This window comes from Amblyraja radiata, chromosome 8 (assembly GCF_010909765.2).
Source record: "Amblyraja radiata isolate CabotCenter1 chromosome 8, sAmbRad1.1.pri, whole genome shotgun sequence".
In the NCBI taxonomy this organism is placed as follows: domain Eukaryota; kingdom Metazoa; phylum Chordata; class Chondrichthyes; order Rajiformes; family Rajidae; genus Amblyraja; species Amblyraja radiata.
This window is the reverse complement of record NC_045963.1, coordinates 50,216,121-50,236,609: the sequence shown is the minus strand read 5'-3', so window position 1 is coordinate 50,236,609 and position 20,489 is coordinate 50,216,121. Positions and strand designations below refer to the sequence as shown.

The 20,489-nt window shown below is 42.0% G+C and overlaps 1 protein-coding gene across 2 annotated transcripts in view; it reads left to right on the top strand.

Annotated features, from left to right (window-relative positions):
* adss2 (adenylosuccinate synthase 2) overlaps positions 1 to 20,489 on the top strand; it is a 78,487-nt gene that overhangs the window by 36,357 nt on the left and 21,641 nt on the right. Inside the window, exons 2-7 of one of the 2 annotated variants that reach the window (XM_033025860.1) lie at positions 153 to 156; positions 8,283 to 8,387; positions 12,806 to 12,874; positions 14,510 to 14,560; positions 15,501 to 15,567; positions 17,361 to 17,468. Coding sequence is in view for 1 of the 2 variants with exons in the window: in XM_033025859.1 (XP_032881750.1) it covers positions 8,285 to 8,387; positions 12,806 to 12,874; positions 14,510 to 14,560; positions 15,501 to 15,567; positions 17,361 to 17,468 (398 nt within the window). In the remaining variant the exon portion in view is untranslated. The remainder of the gene's footprint in view (positions 1 to 152; positions 157 to 8,282; positions 8,388 to 12,805; positions 12,875 to 14,509; positions 14,561 to 15,500; positions 15,568 to 17,360; positions 17,469 to 20,489) is intronic. The other variant, XM_033025859.1, reaches the window with a different exon arrangement.

The following is a 20,489-nucleotide window of genomic DNA, read 5'->3' as shown; positions in this document are numbered from 1 at the left end:
ATATGTCAGAATTACTTTGTCCAGATTATACAGGCAACTGTTCACCTATTTTATTTTGCTGAGCATTATCTTAAAATAAATGCTTTTACCCACATACTCCAAAGTAACAGATGATGTATGCTTTAAGAGAGGTCCCCCAACTTTAATGCAAGTGCCATTGTTCAATACTGAAACTCATTGTGGCACATTTTTTATTTTGATGAGTGCGCTTATGTATTGAATTTTAACCAAATTATAATATTCCTGAGGGATCAGTGGTGCTTAAGTTTGGCATTAACCTTGCCTTCTGGGGTGTAAGCAGGACTGTAAAAAATGCTCCACCTTTGGTTTCTGGTTCAGAAATGTCGATAAAAGCAGTCTTTTGTTCTCTTGACAAGCAACATTTTAGTGCAATAATATTCTTAGCAGATAATATTACACTCAGTAAAATGCTAAGTTTTCTATGTAGGATAATTGTAACCACTATAAAACCATCCTAAAACTGTTCACATATATGCTTCAGTTTAAAACTGGTGGCAGTGTTCTTCATCTGGTGTTAGTTTTACTGCTACTGAGAGGGAGAAGAGGCCTCTGACATATGAAATCTTGAGTTTTGCAGTTTACTATTTGGTTGGATTGAAATTCAAAGAAAAATAAATTGTAAACATGTACATTGAACATAGAATAGTACAGCACAGGAATAGGCCCTTTGGCCCACAATGTCAGTGCTGAACAAGATGCCAACTCTTATTTGCACCAAAGTGTTCACATCCTTCCTGTAATGGGGCAACCAGAACTGCATGCAATACTCCAAATGCAGACTAACCAAAATCTTGTAAACCTGTATCTTGACTTCCTGAACCTTTACTCCGTACCCCGACCAATGAAGGCAAGCATACCATCTCATTATTGACACGGCAACTCCTAATGACAAGCACCTGAAGTGTCAAAAAAAGATGAGATTAACGACACTGCCTCAGGTCCTTTAACCTTCCCTTTGCCCATTCACTCTTTTTAGCTATCCACTTTTAAAGATTTCAAGTTCTCAAATACATTTTCTCAATATGCAACAGAATGTCGCGGTTGCTCTTTTCCCCATCTTGTGACTGCAGAGGTTTGGTGGGTATGATCTCAGAATATGGCTCAATGGTACATTTTGACGGATGGCAGTTAGGCAGTTAGAATTGATTGCTGTCCTTGTCAGTGCTATCCATGTCCTTGGAATGAATTTAAAAATAGGTTATTACTGAACATCTGTGGCCCCTGGTTCTGGTCTCCCCCAACATCGGGAACATGTTTCCTGCCTCTAGCGTATCCAAGCCCTTAAAAATCTTATATGTGTCATTGAGATCCCCTCTTATCCTTCTAAACTCCAGAGTGTACAAGCCCAGCTGCTCCATTCTCTCAGCATATGACAGTCCCGCCATCCCGGGAATTAACCTTGTAAACCTACGCTGCACTCCCTCAATAGCAAGAATGTCCTTCCTCAAATTAGGGGACCAGAACTGCACACAATACTCCAGGTGTGGTCTCACTAGGGCTCTGTACAACTGCAGAAGGACCTCTTTGCTCCTATATTCGATTCCTCTTGTTATAAAGGCCAACATGCCATTTGCTTTCTTCACTGCCTGCTGTACCTGCATGCTTACTTTCATAGACTGATGTACAAGGACCCCCAGATCCCGTTGTATTTCTCCTTTTCCCAACTTTACGCCATTTAGATAGTAATCTGCCTTCCTGTTTTTGCTACCAAAGTGGATAACCTCACATTTATCTGCATTAAACTTCATCTGCCATGCATCTGCCCACTCCCCCAACATGTCCAAGTCACCCTGCATTCTCATAGCTTCCTCCTCACAGTTCACACTGTCACCCAGCTTTGTGTCATCTGCAAATTTGCTAATGTTATTTTGAATCCCTTCATCCAAATCATTGATGTATATTGTAAATAGCTGCAGTCCCAGCACCGAGCCTTGCGGTACTCCACTAGTCACTGCCTGCCATTCTGAAAGGGACCCGTTAATCCCTACTCTTTGTTTCCTGTCTGCCAACCAATTTTCTATCCATGTCAGCACTCTACCCCCAATACCATGTGCCCTAATTTTGCCCACTAATCTCCTATGTGGGACCTTATCAAATGCCTGTGACTGCTAGTAAGGCAAAAGTTACATTTATCAAATTGCTTGCAGCGGGTGGATTGTTTTTCCTAACTGAACACTAATGATATGCAGGCAGACATGACTGCCAACTTGCATACTGCAAACTCAAAGCAGTTAACAAGCATGAAGCAAGATAATTTCTTGTGTGGTATTGATTGAGGCCAGAGAATAAGACATCATTGTCATCCCAGCCAGGCCCCCAGGTTTGGAAGAATGGAATCTGTAATCCACACATCTTCCTGAGGATTTTGCAGTTGAAATGGACATTGTACAAACATTTCACATGCAGCCCATTAAGCCTTTATAACATCCCAATGACAATCGTGCATTCCTGGGCTCTGACCAGTAATCCATTCCTCAGGTTGTGCCAATTCCATTAGTTAGCAGGCTGTTTTGAAGAAAAAAAATACTATCCCCCCGCAAATCCTCCTCAACTCTTGCCTAACCCCCAAACAATTGTCTTGATGTGTTTTCTTCCTAGTCTAGTTAATGGAGAAGTTCAAGTTTATCTTTGTGCTTGGTTGCTGATAGATGGCTGAGGTTGGTATGTATTAGATGTCACTTAAGCTGTAACTTATGCAGGTTAGTTTTGTGATGCATTGTCTGACATGCTTCCATAAATGCTGAAAACATTCACGGTATTATTTTAAATCCTTTCCCTCCATATGATCAGCTGCAAATCCATGTGGGTCATGATTTACACATGGAACAGGATCAAGAGTCTTGTGCTATTTTTCTTTAATGAAGTGCTATGTCATGTGCTGTGCTGACAGCTGGAAATATCCCCTCATCTATCCATTCATGTAACTGGATAAATGTAAGGGTGGTGTAGAAAATTGCAACTTCTGGCAATGTGCACAAGCATTGGTTGTTTAATTACTGCATGGCTATACAGCTTTGATACTGAAACGTGTTGAAGAGAGGAACTTCATTGTTAGGCATTGCTAAATTAGTTTTAATTTGTGGCAGGTTTGTTTTCGTCAGAATCTATACTGTTCAATGCCAAAGAATTGTGAAGCAGCCTAGCTGTTCAATTACTGGTGTGACCAGCTGTGCATAGTGAGAGAAGGGAGCCTTTGCACAGTTCATACTATGCCCAATACACTTCAAGTGCAATGTGCTGAATCTGTCACTTCAAATTGATCTTATTCCTGCAGATCAAAATAGTCATAGTTCAAAATATTTTCTACTGGTGCGAGTGGACATAACATGTAGCTTTTCCTATCCACCATAATGTGATACTGGAATCCTGAAAAAGTACAAACACCAGACTACATGAGGATTAAATGGCGCATAGATAGGATTTGAGCCTTTGGTAGGCAGAACAACAGCAACTTTTAATATGTGTAACACTTTAATGAAGGCAAAAATGTTGTAAGATTCTTTGAGAGTGTACTTCAAATAGAAAATGATACTGAGCCAAACTGTGAGAAGAGCAGGCTAATAGTGCAGCTCATAGAGCTGCTGCATCACAGTTCCAGCAACTGGGGTGCTTTAGTTTATCTTGGCTTCTGGTGGTGTCTGTGTAGAGTGTGCACGTTTTTTCTATGAATTTGGGGGCTTTCCTTTGGTGTTCCATTGCCCACCAAAGACGTACGGTTCACAGGTTAGAAACAGAAAAATAGGTGCAGGAGTAGGCCATTCGGCCCTATGATCATGGCTGATCATCTAAAATCAGTACCCTGTTCCTGCTTTTTCTCCATATCCCTTGATTCCTTTAGCCCTGAGCTAAATCTAACTTTCTCTTGAAAACATACAGTTAATTGGCCACCACTGCCTTCTGTGGTGGAGAATTCCACAGATTAACAACTCTAAGGGTGAAGATGTTTTTCCTCATCTCAATCCTAAATGGCCTACCCCTTATTCTTAACTGTGACCCCCCCCCCACATCGGGAATTTTTTTTGTACATTTAGCCTGTCCTATCCTTTAAGAATTTTATATGTTTCTATAAGATTGCCTCTCATCCTTCTAAATTCCAGTGAATACAAGCCCAGTCGACCCATTCTTTCATCATGTGTCAGTCCCGCCATCCCGGGAATTAACCTGGTGAACCTACGCTGCACTCCTTCAATAGCAATAATGTCCTTCCTCAAATTAGGAGACCGAAACTGCACATAATACTCCAGGTGCGGTCTCACTAGGCAGTGACCCCTGTACAACTGCAGTAGGACCTCCTTGCTCCTAAACTCAAATCCTGTCGCAATGAAGGCCAACATGCCATTAGCTTTCTTCACTGCCTGCTGTACCTGCATGCTTACTTTCAGTGACTGATGTACAAGCACACACAAGTCTCATTGTACCTCCTCTTTTCCTAATCTGACACCATACAGATAATAATCTGCCTTCTGTTCTTGGCACCAAAGTGGATAACATAGAAACATAGAAAATAGGTGCAGGAGGAGGACATTCGGTCCTTCGAGCCAGCACCTCCATAACCTCACATTTATCCATGTTATACTGCATCTGCCTACTCACCCAGCCTATCCAAGTCACCCTGCAGCCTCATAGCATCCTCACCGCAGTTCAAACTGCCACCCAGCTTTGTGTCATTCGCAAACTTGGAGATGTCACATTTAATTCCCTCTAAATTGTTAATATATATGTAAATAACTGGGATTCCAGCACCGAGCCTTGCGGCACCCCACTAGTCACTGCCTGCCATTCTGAAAAGGATCCGTTAATTCCTACTCTTTGTTTCCTGTCTGCCAACCTGTTCTTTATCCCCAACACCATGTGCTCTAGTTTTGCACACTAATCTCTTGTGTGGTACCCCCCAACACCATGTGCTCTAGTTTTGCACACTAATCTCTTGTGTGGGACCATGTCAAAGGCTTTTTGAAAGTCCAGATACACCACATCCACTGGCTCTCCCTTATCCATTCTACTTGATACATCCTCAAAAAATTCCAGAAGATTAGTCAAGTTTGATTTCACCTTCATAAATCAATGCTGTCTTTGACCGATCCTGTCACTGCTTTCCAATCTTTAACAATCGACTCAAGTATCTTCCCCACTGCCGATGTCTAGCTAACTGGTCTATAATTCCCCGTTTGAATTGTTGAACTGTTGAATACGATACGATAAAATCGCTGGGTGACCCTCCACAATCAATACTCCGTTCCTGCCTTCTCCCCATAACCCTTCACTCCTCTATCTTTAAGAGATCTATCTAACTCTCTTGATAGCCTCCAGAGAATTGGCCTCCACTGCCTTCTGAGGAATTCTCTGCCATGATCACAGTGAATGGCAGTGCTGGCTCGAAAGGCCAAATGGCCTACTCCTGCACGTATTGTCTATTGTCGATTGTCTAAAACTTTATTTATCCCAGCAGGGAAACAGAATAAGGCGCTTTTCAGACCAGGAGCATGAAGGAAACATTTATTTGGCATTGTAAATAACTTGAGTGAATGAAACGAGATGAATACAATTGTGCAGAAGTTAACTATGTGATAGTTTCCTAAGATAACAGTAACTCTGCCACCACCTAATATATGCAAGGTACAAACCAATCTAGATATACAATATTTTGGGGTCAAACAAGGCACAATTGCATTTCACGGAGACAATGTTGGTCAGAGTTGAACAGAACTGTGCAGATTGGGTCAAAGGCAGTATAATGTTTACATGGAATAGACTGAAGGTGGTTGTTCAAATTTGCATGCATATAGTCAAAACTTTTGTCATAGATTTTGGTAAGCGTTTTGGCAGCAGATTAGCTGAGCCAAGGGGTGAGTCAAGTGATGTTTCAGAATTTGATATATGGTTTGGATATGTGGATCTGAAATTCTGGATCAAGAGAGTTAAGATTGTTTTATTGTCATATGTTCCGAAACGGAATAATGCAATTCCTACTGGCAGCAGCACAACAGATATGTAAACACAGTCCTCAGTAGATACCATAATAAACAACAAATAGACGTTCTATAAAATCAATATAATGCAAAAATATTTTAAACTCAAGGTCCCTAGTGCAATCAAGGCAGTTCATAGTTTAGTTGGAGTTCATAGTGCTCAATAACCTGATGGTTGTTGGGAAGAAGCAGTTCCTGAACCTGAATGTTAGTTTTTGGTTATCGAGGAAGAAGTGTTTCGAATTCTTATCGATTGGATTCTGTTGATGAGGAAGTCGAGGGTCCATTTGCAAAGGGATGTGCAGAGACCTAGTTCCCCCGAGCTTGGTATTAGTGTAGTTTAGTTTAGAGATAAAGCGCGGAAACAGGCCCTTCGGCCCACCGGGTCCGCGCTGACCAGCGATTCCCGCATATTAACATTATCCTACACAAACGAGGGGCAATTATTACATTTACCAAGACAATTTACCCACATACCTGTACATCTTTGGGGTGTGGGAGGAAACTGAAGATCTCAGATAAAACCCATGCGGGCACGGGGAGAACGTACAAACTCCGCACGGACAGCATCCGTAGTCGGGATCGAACCCGGGTCTCCGGCGCTGTAAGGCAGCAACTCCACTGCTGTGCCACCGTACCGCCCATTAAGTTTGCAGAGGATGATGGTGTTGGAATGCCGAACTGTATTCTGAGTGACGGCCTAACAGATGTGTTTTTATAGTTCAAATAGTCCAGTACAGAGTGGAGAGCCAGCGCAATCTCATCTCCCGTTGATTCATTGTGGCGGTAGGCAAAGTATGGTGGGTCCAGGTTTTTGGTGGGGGTAGGAGTTGATATGCGTCATAACTAACCTCAAAGCACTTCATCACCATGGATATTCGTGCCTCCGGTCAGTAGTCAATGAGGCATGTCACCTTACTCTTCTTGGGCACTGGTATTTTTGATGCCCTATTAAAGCAGGTAGGGGCCTGCACAGGTTTTGAGAGGTCCATCAGGTCCAGCCGCATTTCGAGAGTTCACCCTCCTGAAGGATCTTCTGACATTGGCCTTGGTGACTGAAATTGCAACACCATCGGTGGCGATGGGGCCCCAGAAGGCATATTAATATCCACCCTATCCAAGCATGGGCAGAACGTGTTGAGCTCATCCAAGAGTGATGCCTTGCTCTCGCTTGAGCTGCCCCCTGCTTTTGCCTTGTGAAAGTGATAGAGTACAAGCCCTGCCACATATGCCAAATGTTGGACTCAAATCCAAATTAAAGCAAAAGTCTCTTTTAGCCTTGTTGATGGCGTTATCAAGGCCATATGACCTCAGAAAATTGTGGAACTGTATGGGGTTTAAAAATAATTGAAGGCACTTTATCCTGAAAATGTTTCACATTATCTTATTTACTTTTTAACTGATAAGGTAGGAGCCAGAATTTTAATTAAATATTCTTAGATGTACTCATTGTAGTGCTCGGTAAGATTTTGGCGAGACTGGGCCAATTTACACTGTAAACAAAAACAATTTGTATCAGCAAGCGAGTTGACTGAAGATATAATTAACCCAAGCTCCATCCTACACCCAACGTCTTCTCATTCCAGTATGTTGGTGTTGAAGGTTGCGGTAAGGGTGACCCGCTTCCCTTTCTCCTCACCCATTTGCTTGTTACAGATGAAATGAATTGTTATAGCACCTTGCGTCATGTCTTGTTTGCTAACCATTTATTCCTCTATCCACGTACAGCCTCACCCACTCCCACTTGTACTTTATAAACTGTCATTGCATTCCTCTTCCTTGTATCTCCTGATGTGAATGATACCACTGTTAGGCTCCATGTAACACTTCAATATGTTAGAGACACCATACAATACAACCTGAGACCAATTGACTGAGCACAGTTCAGAATATAGATTCAGATTCAGATTCAATTTTAATTGTCATTGTCAGTGTACAGTACAGAGACAACGAAATGCATTGAGACATACAGATGCTATGTAAGGCTCAGCTACATACTTCCCTTTCTACAATGAAGGCTCGAACAGTAATTCAGTAGTTTTGATCCGGTGATTGCCCATCACTGGTGCCTCTCGTTTGTTTATTGTGTCACTTGTCTGACCGTGCTGCTGTGTGGAGTGAGTTTTCTTATATGGAGGAGAAAGAAGCCCAATGCCATATCATTAAATTTGCCCATTAATACACATACCTTGTCCATGTAAGCTGCCTAGACCTGTACAAGTCGGTTGCTAGAAAGAAAAGGTGGGTGGTATATAGAAATATTTTTGCTTTATTTATCTCTTTTTCACACACAGGGAGGAAACAATGCTGGCCACACAGTGGTAGTGGATTCTGTTGAATATGACTTCCATCTTTTACCTAGTGGAATCATCAATCCCAATGTCATTGCTTTCATTGGTAAGTTGTTTTTTTTTGCCTGCAGCATGTGAAATTATGGAACCAAATCCAAAGTGCTCATCAATTTCTGTATTGTTTTGGGAGTCTCTTTCTCAGGCATCGCTGAAGAATGGATTATTATATGTTGTCAGAGGTTTTTTTTACCTATAACAGCATTGCTCTTGAATAAAAGGAATTTGTGGCCTTTTTTTGTAACATGTGCTGCGTGGTAGTTTGCAGCTGCTACCCAATAGTTTGTTGACATCAGCTTTTTGGCAAGCAGTTGAGACCTATTTACATCTTAACTAATTTATCTTCTGTTCTTCGGTCATCCACCAGAAGCTGCATGCGGTCATAAAAACAGCAAATACTGGGTATACTAAGTAGATCAGGTCACATCGCTACAAATCCTGTTCAGTTGTTTCCTTTGTCTTGTTTGTATCCTATGTCTGCAGGGCTAATACTTTAAAAAAATTTGAATCCACTCTGGGGGAGTTCAGGATTGCTATGGAAGAAATGTTGCATTTGTTGTTTTCATTCCAAGTTTAAAATATTTTTATTGATGTTTTTAAGAGCAATGAGAGGGAATTATCATGCCATAATTTGAGTACTATCTATTTGAATTAGTAAAGCCGTGGGAGATGCCCATACCTTGGGCCAGGTAGAATGAAAGTTTTAGGACTGGTTTTGGGACTGAGCCATAATAGCTGACATTTATGGATTTCTGACTTCCCACTTTGTCCATTGAGCAGACGTGAGTTTGAAAGATAGTAAAACAATAGGTTTGCTACCATTACTGGAACATAATGAATGTAACTGAAATTCTCTTTCTAAGAACAATCACAGGCTTATCTGCTGTACCATACTATGGGGTCAGACAATTTGATTTCTAGCTGTAGCCAGCAGAAAGACAATTGTATGCATGTCGCTGTTTTAAAACTATGGTAGTTAATATTTTAAAATGAGATATTAGAATCAATGAAATATTTGTACTAAGTAACTCTCGGGCTATCAGATCCTTTATCCAGCACTAAGGTTCAGTGACCTATAATTTATTATCTAAAATTGCTGCCAATAACAATATCAGTGAGAAATCATTATACAGCAGTTTTATTATCTGCTCTCCCATTTTGAAAGGTCTATACATAAGATGCAAAGTTGTGGTTAAAACCTTTTTTAGTGAAATCAGTACTGCCCCAAATTGCTTCCTGTTGAAAGAGCTGCCGAGGCCCTCTACGCCGCCCGAGGTCCAGAGAGCTGCCAAGGCCCGCTGCTCTTTCGCAGTCGGCCCCGTCCGAGCCGCCCGCTCGCCGAGTTCAAGTCTACCCTCTCCCTCTCTCTCCCCCATCCTCCACCTCTCCCCCTCCTACCACCTTCCTCTCCCTCCTTCACTCCCCCTCTCCCACCTCCTCCCCCCTCCTCTTCCCCATACCCCCTCATCTCCCACCCCTTCCCCCCTCTCTCTCCACCCACTCCCCCTCTACCCCTCCCCCGCTTCCCCGTCCCTCCACCGCCTCTCCTCCCCCTCTCTCCCCCCCACCCCCTCCTCTCTCCCGCCCTCTACCTCCCCCCTCTCCCACCTCCTCCTCCCTGCCCCTCCCTCCCCCTCCCCGCTCTCCTACCCCTCCCCCTCCCTTCCCCCCACATCTCCCCCTCACTTCCCCCCACATCTCCCCCTCACTTCCCCCCACATCTCCCCCTCACTTCCCCCCCACATCTCCCCCTCACTTCCCACCCCCCCCTCCCTCCCCTAAACCCACTTCCCCCTCCCATCCGCACCCACCCCTCCACCCCCTTGCCCTCTCCTCCCCCCTTCCCTCCAGCTCCTCCCCATCCCCTACACCCCTCCCCCTCTCCACCCACTCCCTCTCCCTCCCTTCCCCCACTTCTCCCCCTCTCTCCTCCCCTCTCTTTCTCCCCCCCTCTCTTTCTCCTCCCCTCTCTATCCGCTTCGACTTGAGTTTCCAGAGAGATGCTGAGAGTCGGGTCCTGTTCTAGAGCTCTCTCTCGCCGCTTTTCGCAGCCCGCTTGCTCGCCCGGCTCCCCCCCCCCCTCTCACCTCTAGCGTGTCCAAACCCTTAATTTAATTTATATGTTTCAATAAGATATCCTCTCATCCTTCTAAATTCCAGAGTATACAAACCCAGCCGCTCCATTCTCTCAGCATATGACAGTCCCGCCATCCCGGGCATTAACCTTGTGAACCTACGCTGCACTCCCTCAATAGCAAGAATGTCCTTCCTCAAATTTGGAGGCCAAAACTGCACACAGTACTCCAGGTGTGGTCTCACTAGGGCCCTGTTCAACTACAGAAGGACCTCTTTGCTCCTATACTCCTCTTGTTATGAAGGCCAACATGCCATTCGCTTTCTTCACTGCCTGCTGTACCTGCATGCTTACTTTCATTGACTGATGAACAAGGACCCCCAGATCCCGTTGTACTTCCCCTTTTCCCAACTTGACGCCATTTAGATAATCATTTTCCTTCCTGTTTTTGCTACCAATGTGTATAACCACACATTTATCCACATTAAACTGCATCTGCCATGCTCATTATGTTATAGCTACTCCAAAACTGCTGTATGGGTGGGAGTTCCAAGATTTAGATCCATTGCTGATGAAAGACTGGCAATACCCAGGATGGTGTGGGACAGAGGAGATTCTGGAGGTGGTGGTTTCCCCATGCACTTGAAGCCCAAGCCATAGAAACATGCCCTTCAACCTACTATGTCCATGCTGATCATCAATTACTCAACAATACAATCTAATTTACCATCCCATAGCCGGCTATGTCTTGGTGATTCAAGTGCTTGTCCAGCTGCTTTTTAAATATTTAGAGAACCTGCCTCCGCCACCTTCTTAGGCAGTGCATTCCAGGCTGCCACTGCCCTCTTGGTGAAGCAATGTTTTGTCAGATTCCCTCTAATCCTCTTGCCTTACACCTATCCCTCTGGTTTTAGTAGTCACTGGTTTGAGGAAAATCTTTTCATTGTCCACTCTGTCTATGCACTTCATAATTTTGGATTCCTTTGTCAGGTCTCTACTCAACCTTATCTGATCCAAGGAAAACAATTCCAATCTATAGTGTCATAGAGTGATACAGTGTGGAAACAGGCCCTTCGGCCCAACTCGCCCACACCGGCCAACAATGTCCCAGCTACACTAGTCCCACTTGCCTGCGCTTGGTCCATATCCCTCCAAACCTGACCTATCCATGTACCTGTCTAAGAAGGAACTGCAGATGCTGGAAAATCGAAGGTACACAAAAATGCTGGAGAAACTCAGCGGGTGCAGCAGAATCTATGGAGCGAAGGAAATAGGCAACGTTTTGGGCCGAAACCCTTCTTCAGACCCGAAACGTTGCCTATTTCCTTCACTCCATAGATGCTGCTGCACCTGCTGAGTTTCTCCAGTATTTTTGTGTACCATGTACCTGTCTAACTGTTTCTTAAACAATGGAGTAGTCCAAGCCTCAACTACCTCCTCTGGCAGCTTGTTCCATACACCCACCATAGACCCTTTGTGTCTCCTGTCACAACAAACATTGGCAACGTCCTAGTAAATCCCCATTGCACCTTCATGGTGCATTCACATCTTTCCTATAATGTGGCGACCAGAACTCTACACAATACTCGGCATTGGCCTAACTAAAGTTTTACAAAGATGTCCTTGGTGGTGGAGTCATGGGTTTTGGAAGTGTTTTCAGAGTACCCTAGGCTCGTAAATGGAATTAATTTTCATATGCACTGCAGCCATGGTGCGCTGCTGGTAGAGGAGATTAATTATTGTTGATAGGGTGCCAGTCAGGCGGGCTGTTTTGTCCTGCATCGTGTTGAGCAGCTCGGGGTTGTTGGTTGAACATGTATCCAGAGGATTTCATCACATTCCTGACAGGCCTGTTAATGATGGGACGGCTTTGGGGGTATCAATGGGTAAGTTATTTACAACAGGATATCTGGCTTTCGCCCTGGTCTTATAGCAATTGTGGCTGATCCAGTTGAGCACTGGTCATTAACTGCTGCCAGGATATTGATGGTGGGGTCTTGGTGATGGCAATGCCATTGAATGCCATCCCTTGTTAGACGTGGTCATTGCCAGTTATTTCTGTAGCATGATTGTATCACATATCAGTCCATGCCTGACCCAAGGATAGATTTTGTTGTATGCAAGCATGGAGGTGTTCCCTTGTTGAAGAGTTGTGATTGGAATTGAACACTCCAACACATCAGCAACACACCCCCAGTTCCGGCTGTTGATGAAGCTGGTTAGGCCTGGAATGCTGTCGTGAGGAACTCCTGCAGTAATGTCTTGGGACTCCGATGATTGTCCTCCCAACATCTACTGCCTTCTGTCTGCATTTACTTTTATGAATGGATAACAATTATTATTTTTTAATAAGACCACATTTTATTTAATGGTTAACTGTTTGTGTCCTTTAGGTAATGGCGTAGTTGTTCATCTGCCAGGTCTCTTTGAAGAAGCTGCAAAAAATGCAAAGAAAGGGAAAGGTTAGTACAATAGGATAATTTTGTAGCTCGAGCATGTTGGTGTTGTATGTTGGTGTTGATCATTACAAAACATCAGCAGTGTTGTTACTTACTCACTTCTATCCTTAGTGGCATCTTAAGGATAGATGAGAAATGTGAGGCCAGACGAAGGAATATTGGGATGGGGAGAGAGAAAGGGAGAAATGGATGCATATCCAGCTGATGCCCAGAGATGAGAGGGGAGGAGGGTGAAGGGGGAGTTTGTTTGCGCACTACTCTCCTATCTCTCCCCCACCGGCAACCCGCCCCCCCCTCCCCCCGTCCCTTTCCACCTATATTCCTTCCTCTGGCTTAACATTTCATACCTCTTCTATCTTTATCTCCTCATCTCCTTATCTCATGTCTTTTCATCTCTGGCTGTTGTCCAACCATCTACCAATCAATCCTTTCCCCTGCCCCCCACCTGTATCCTTCTATCACTTGTCAGGCTTTGTCCCACTACCACCTCTCTTCCAGCATTCTTCCCCCCTATTACAATCAGTCTGAAGAAGGTCCCGACCCAAAACGCCGCCTATCTACGTTCTCCAGAGATGCTGCCTGACCTACTGAGTTACTTCAGCATTTTGTGTATTTTTCAGTAAACCAGCATGTGCATTTCTTGTATCTTCATCTTTTCATTCCCCATCTCAAGTAAAGGTGCATGCCCTCATCCACCCTCTCACTTTCTTAATTACTCTGTAGAATAGATAAAACTTGGTAAAATTAAAATCTATTACTCTTATCATTCGTTTTAATATCTAGGCATAAAACATCAATTAGTGTCAAATTAAGAACAATCCATCAACTTATAATTGTCTTTCTAGTCTATGCCCAGCTCTCAATTAATCTCATCAATCTCCTTTGCTTGCCGATTTGCCTGTAACCTGTTCTCCCTCCTACCTAATAATTCCCCCGATTCACCTACCACCACCCACACTCGAGGTAATTTACACTGGCCAGTTAACCTATCAGTTCAGTGGGATATGGGAAGAAATGAGAGTACCCCATACCGTCAGAACTTGTTCAAAGGTAGCATTGGTTGTTGGAGTTGAATCTTGGTTGCTGAACATGTGCGGCAGAAGCCTTACCTATTGTATCACTCTACTGCTGTACCGCACCGTTTGTAGTTGTGAACATAAGTGATTGCTCCGTACGATTCTTGCTCCTGATTCTCCAATCTACATAATAGAAACGTTTATTCTTTGTACCATTTCGGTAAATGTACTCTTTATTCTCTTCTAAGGATGTGGTTTCTGGAATTGAATGTTGTACTTTACCTTTAGGCCAACCAGTATTTCATAATATATCATAATTTCCATGCTTTTGTACTATCTGCAAGTATCAACGATATCAGCCTTCTCAACTTCTACCAACACCTTCAGGAGTAAGAAGCACTCCAATTTATTTCCCGATTGTGGAAGATCAGCCATGATCACATTGAATGGCGGTGCTGGCTCGAAGGGCCGAATGGCCTACTCCTGCACCTATTGTCTGTTGTCTAATGTTTATTGCATTCAAAATCATCTATCTGTATGTGAGCATTTGTAATCAACATAGTATTTCTTCTTTGTGCTGTATTCAGCAAGTAATATAATATAATTTTATATTCATTTTTAGGTCTTGAAGGTTGGGAGGATAGATTAATCATTTCAGACAGAGCACATATTGGTAAGATGAATGATTATTAAATTGTTATTTTAACAATTGAACTAATATAAATAACCTTATTTTTCTGTTTACCTTTGTTACTTTGAATTCTAAATAAAAGTGTTAATTATTGGACACGCATATTGATCCTATTTTAGTTGAACTAGTCAAAGGCCTCCAGTCTGAAAAACAATCTCCACCTTTAACCTCCTCGTATTAAGTCACTTATCTATCCGGTTGGCCATCTCTCCTTGGATCCCATATTATCTAACCTTCCAGAAAAGCCTACCATACGGAGCCTTGTCAAATGCTTTGCTGAAATATATATACGTCTACAGCTCTCCCCTCATCAATCATTTTGGTCACATCTTCAAAAAAATCCTCAAATCAGATTTGTGAGACAAGAATACCAGGGGCTCCAGGTACATGGATAAGAAATATTTAGGGTGATGTGGGCCAAATGTAAGCAAATGGGACTAGCTCAGGAAGACACCTTGGTGACATGTACAAGTTGAACTGAAGGCCCAGTTTCCGTGCTCAATTACTCTATGCAGCTGTGAAGAGTTGTTCTTATCCTAGCAACATTGCTGGGTTGTAGTTGTAGATTCACCAGGTTAAATCATTTCTTGGAAATGTTGATTTAAGTAATATTCAGGGCAGTAATACGCATTGGGCAGATTTGATTGAATTGAATTACATGGTTAATGTATTAGTTGCTGTATTAATGAGCATGACATAAACATGATATGCCAAAGATATATTGATAACTGATGGACAGTTATGAACATGAATGGACAGTTAAGTTATTTTTGTATCTCTCATTTGTTCATGATGCCGAAACTATTTGGATTCTGAGTTGTCAGGCTGTTGATATTTATTACAGTAAGACAAAATAATTCATGTGCTACTTCTATTAACTAAATTAGCAAAGCTTTATTAATTATTTATTCCTTTGTTTTAGTATTTGATTTCCACCAAGCTGCTGATGGTGCTCAAGAACAACAAAGGCAACAGCAAGCTGGAAAAAAGTAGGGCTTCTATTTTTTTTTCCTGTGTAAATTGTATACAATAGTGCATGAAATAGAATTTGTAATAAATTTTACGGGTTTTTTTAATTGCAATTTGGTGTCCAGAATGTTGTAACACTGAAGGATGCAGTTCCCCCCCCTTCGAGCTTGGGCAAGTTCTTCATAATGCCAAAAAAGTATTCATTTTTAAACTGCTTATGCAATACATCAAGCATTTCTTCTAATCCCTGGTTAATTATTTTATTTTTTAAATTGCAATGGCTTGAACTATGGCTTGCAATGGCTTGAACGAGAAGGCTCTTGGGAACCTGAAAGATCTGAAGGTGGACAAGTCAGCTGGACCAGATGGGCTACACCCCAGGGTATAGCCAGGCTACACCCCAAGAGGGTAGCTGTAGAGATTGTGGGGGCAATAGTAGTAATCTTTCAGGAATGGTTCCAGAGGACTGGAAAATTGAAAATGTAATTCCACTATTTAAGAACTGCGTGAGGCAAACGAAAGGAAATTATAGGCCTGTTAGCATTTAAACCGGTATACAAGGTATTTGCTTTTATATGTAATCCTTCAATGAATAACGTCCAGTATTACTTTGTTTTTTGGGATAGGGCCCTTTATTTATATCCCTGGTACCCAGTGCTATCAGGCTTCCATTCTAAAAAAGGCCTGTTTATTCCTATTGCTCTGTTCTTCAAACAATCTTCTCTTCATGTCCATATGTCATCCAGAATCTTATTTTCATAGCATTCTTTTCAGGTGCCTTTAAGTGCCCTTAGAAAATCCAGATCCACTACATCATCTGGTTTCCCCCTGCCTTCTCTGTTACATAAATCTTCAAAAAAAAGTATGACATTTTCATACGTTCTTTTCTTTTCATTAAATAAGTTGATTCTTCCTAATATTATGTTATGATTTCCAAGTGTCTAGTCATAATTCTCTCCAATGCATTGGTACTACCTTTAGCACCGAGGATGCGCTCCCAATAATAAAAGTGCTAATGGAATAAGGGCTAAAGGGAATCATTATAGGATTGTATTTCAAGAGAGTTGACACTACGCTGCCAGGAACCTGGTGTGAATCTCTGCATTGCGCTAGTGCTATCACAGCAATGAAGCGCTCACAGCTTGGTGTGAAGAGATTGCCTGTGGTGCTGAGCAGGCCAGGGTCAGCAAAATGCTGAGATGCAATGCTCAGGGCTGCACTCTGATCAACATGGTGAGGGGATGCTATTGATCAGAGTGACAACACCTGCTCTGTGTTGACGCACGGCTTGGTTGAGCTTGTTACCTCAGAGAAATCTCCAGACTTGGGGGATCTGTGCAACCATACAGGATGGGGAGACAGCAATTCCATTGAGTTAATTTCAGTTTAATTTAATTACTTGAACTGAATATCCCAGCTGAAGTGGTGGGATTTGAATGCGCACCTTTAGATCAGTAATGTAACTTGTTCTGCTCTGGGCTACTTAACTAATACACTGCTGTACCTGTTGTTGTTCACTACAGCAATTGACACTGTACAGTATAATATAAAGGGCCCTTTATTTATAGTACTATAAGGCTTCTGTCCTGCAATAGAACCATTTATTCCTATTGCTTTATTCTTTAACCAATCTTCTCTTCATGTCAAAAACTAAAATAAAACAATTAACATTAATTCTAATTCTAGGCAGCTTATTAATAAGAACCCTTAATCACAAGTAGTTTGACTTTGGAAAACTACCGTGTTTTCACAATCATAGTTATAACTTTTATAAAGTCATACCATCAGCATCTATTTCTTTCTTATTTTATAGCTTGGGCACCACGAAGAAGGGAATTGGACCGGTGTATTCTTCAAAAGCAGCTCGGAGTGGGCTCAGGATATGTGATCTCCTGACTGACTTTGATGATTTTTCTGAAAGGTATTTAACCTTGTTCATTACTTCAGGTACTACATGGACTTTCCACTGCTTCTTTTCTGATTGCTCAAGCCAAACTCAAGGACAAGGTCATGCTTTATGTTACTACTGGTTTTCTGGTTGTAATAGTCTGACTATAATCATCCATGCAGGATAATATTTTAGTTGATGAGTATTAATAGTATCAAAATAAATTCACCAAACAATTTAAAACTACTTGCTGACTATGCCTTTTATTTTGGGCTTTTTTTAACCATAAATCACAAATATGAACATTAAGGTTATCAGAAATACAATTAGTCACATTTGGATTCCTAATTGGCTCCATGCGACTAATACATGCAACAGCACTGCCGAAGGTGATGATAACCATTTCTGTTTATCCTTTTTGAAAATACATAGCCACATGGAATTAAAAGGAAAATGTTAATGTTGATTTTCAACTAAAGAACTGGGAGGAGGTGACAACTGAAGTGGAGGATAAATTAGCAGTTTAAGATTGTCCAAGGCTTGTTTCTTCCAGTTTGTGATATTGCCATAAGATTGACCATTGTAGGTGAGACTTGAGATTGATTACTTTCTTTACCTGTCAAGGGCATTTTAATAATAATAATAATAATAACTTTATTTATAAAGCACTTTAAACAACTACAGTTGCCACAAAGTGCTGTACATGAGAAATCATGAACAAAAAGCTATTACAAACAATTAAAAACCATTAAAAACCGTACAACGAAGGACTATAAAAAACACACTAAAAATTAAAAGACATTAAAAGCACTAAAAACAGGACCAATGCCTCAGCCAGTGTCGAAAGCCAAAGAATAAAAATATGTTTTTAGGGAGGATTTGAAGATGGACAGTGAGGGGGCCTGTCTGATGTGCAACGGCAAGGTGTTCCAGAGTGCCGGAGCAGCAACAGAAAAGGCTCTATCCCCTCTGAGCTTCCGCTTAGACCTTGGTACCTCAAGGAGCAGCTGATCAGCTGACCTGAGGCACCGGGCAGGAGCATATAGGTGGAGCAGCTCAGAGAGGTAAGGCGGGGCGAGCCCATTCAATGATTTAAAAACAAATAAAAGAATTTGTTAATAACCTAAGTGCATGCTCCCAAGACACTTTAGGCTTAGCTGCTATCCTTTACCTGTTTAGAAAGTGCTCTGCTCCTGTTTAGTTCCAAATTGGGCGACCCTATATTGAAATACATTTACCAGAATTTTGTCAATTCACTTAATTATTAATATGGTACTTTATTCCACACTTTTATAAACAATGCCTATATTTACATCATTGAGAAAGAGCCATGTATTCAGACTTTTAGATTTTAGAGATACAGTGCAGAAACGGGCCCTTTGGTCCACAGGGCCTGCACCGACCAGTGATCACCCCGACATTAACACATTCTCTAGGAACAAATTTACAATTTTTTCAAAGCCAATTAACCTACAAACCTGTACATATTTGAAGTGTGTGAGAAAACCGGAGCATCCGGAAAAAACCCATGCTGTCACAGGGAGAACGTCCAAACTTCACACAGACAGTATCCATAGTCAGATTTGAACCCGGATCTCTGGTGCTGTAAGGCAGCCACTTTACCACTGCATCTCTATGCCACCCCACACGTTTATTTTATTCATGTTTATCTAATCTGAGAGCTGTTTATAAATATACTAAACCTTGCCACAACCCGATAATAGAGATTTGCAAATTATCATTACTCTTATCTTCTGCATGCAGCCAATTTCCGAGCCTGTTTACTAAATAACATTGAAGAGTGCAGCACACGAACAGGATGCCAACATAACTAATCTCCTCTGCCTACTTTCCAATTTCTTGAGTTTAAATCTTCAGCTAATGGTTTTTATAGAGTAAATGTGTTATGCTGCATGGAAATGCGGCCTTCTGCTTAACTGATGTGCAAACCAGGTTTTATGATTGAGCTGGTACCATTTGCTTACATTAAGTGCGGATCTCTCTAAATCTTCTTTTGGATGAGAATGGTTCAAGCCTCTTCAACCACTTACCCTTGAAATGATGGAGAACAAAACTGGCTCTGAGGATTTATGAACTCTTTTATATTTCCTTTCTATTACTTGGCAAGTGCTTATTTTGGCAATACCCTGTCTTTTAGTTTAGAGATGCAGCGCGGAAACAGGCCCTTTGGACCACCGGGTCCACACCAACCAGCGATCCCCACACACTAACACTATCTCCACACACTAGGGACAATTTTTACATTTACCAAGCCAATTAACCTACTAATCTTGATTCAATGACGGTTTTCTTTGGATTTTTGTATGTTCTCCTGTGCAAGTGCTGAAAACAGTGCAGTTATTTGGCAGGCTAGATTGAATCTGGAAAGAGGGTATAGTTGACACATTTTATGCAGTTAAGATATCTGGCTTTGAAAGCCTCAACCGTACATTTTGCTTCACAGTCAGACCTGTTGGATGTTTCTGGCATTTCTTTTATGATTTTTGTAATTGATGTCATTTTTACAAGATAATTTTATATAAATAGACCATGGAATTGTAGAGCTTTACAGCATGGAAACAGGCCTTTTTGACCAACAGGCCTTTTTGAGCATGGATTTATGAAGGGGAAATCATGCTTGACTGATCTTCTGGAATTTTTTGAGGATGTAACAAGTAGTATGGATAAGGGAGAACCAGTGGATGTGGTGTATCTGGACTTTCAAAAAGCCTTTGACAAGGTCCCACACAAGAGATTAGTGTGCCCAATTAGAGCATATGGTATTGGGAGTAGGGTATTGACATGGATAGAGAACTGGTTTGCAGACAGGAAGCAAAGAGTGGGAATTAACGGGTCCTTTTCAGAATGGCAGGCAGTGACTAGTGGGGTGCCACAAGACTCGATGCTGGGACCCCAGTTATTTACAATATATATTGACGATTTAGAGGAGGGAATTACATGTGTCATCTCCAAGTTTGCGGATGACACAAAGCTGGGTGGCAGTGTGAGCTGCGAGAAGGATGCTATGAGGCTGCAGGGTGACTTGGATAGATT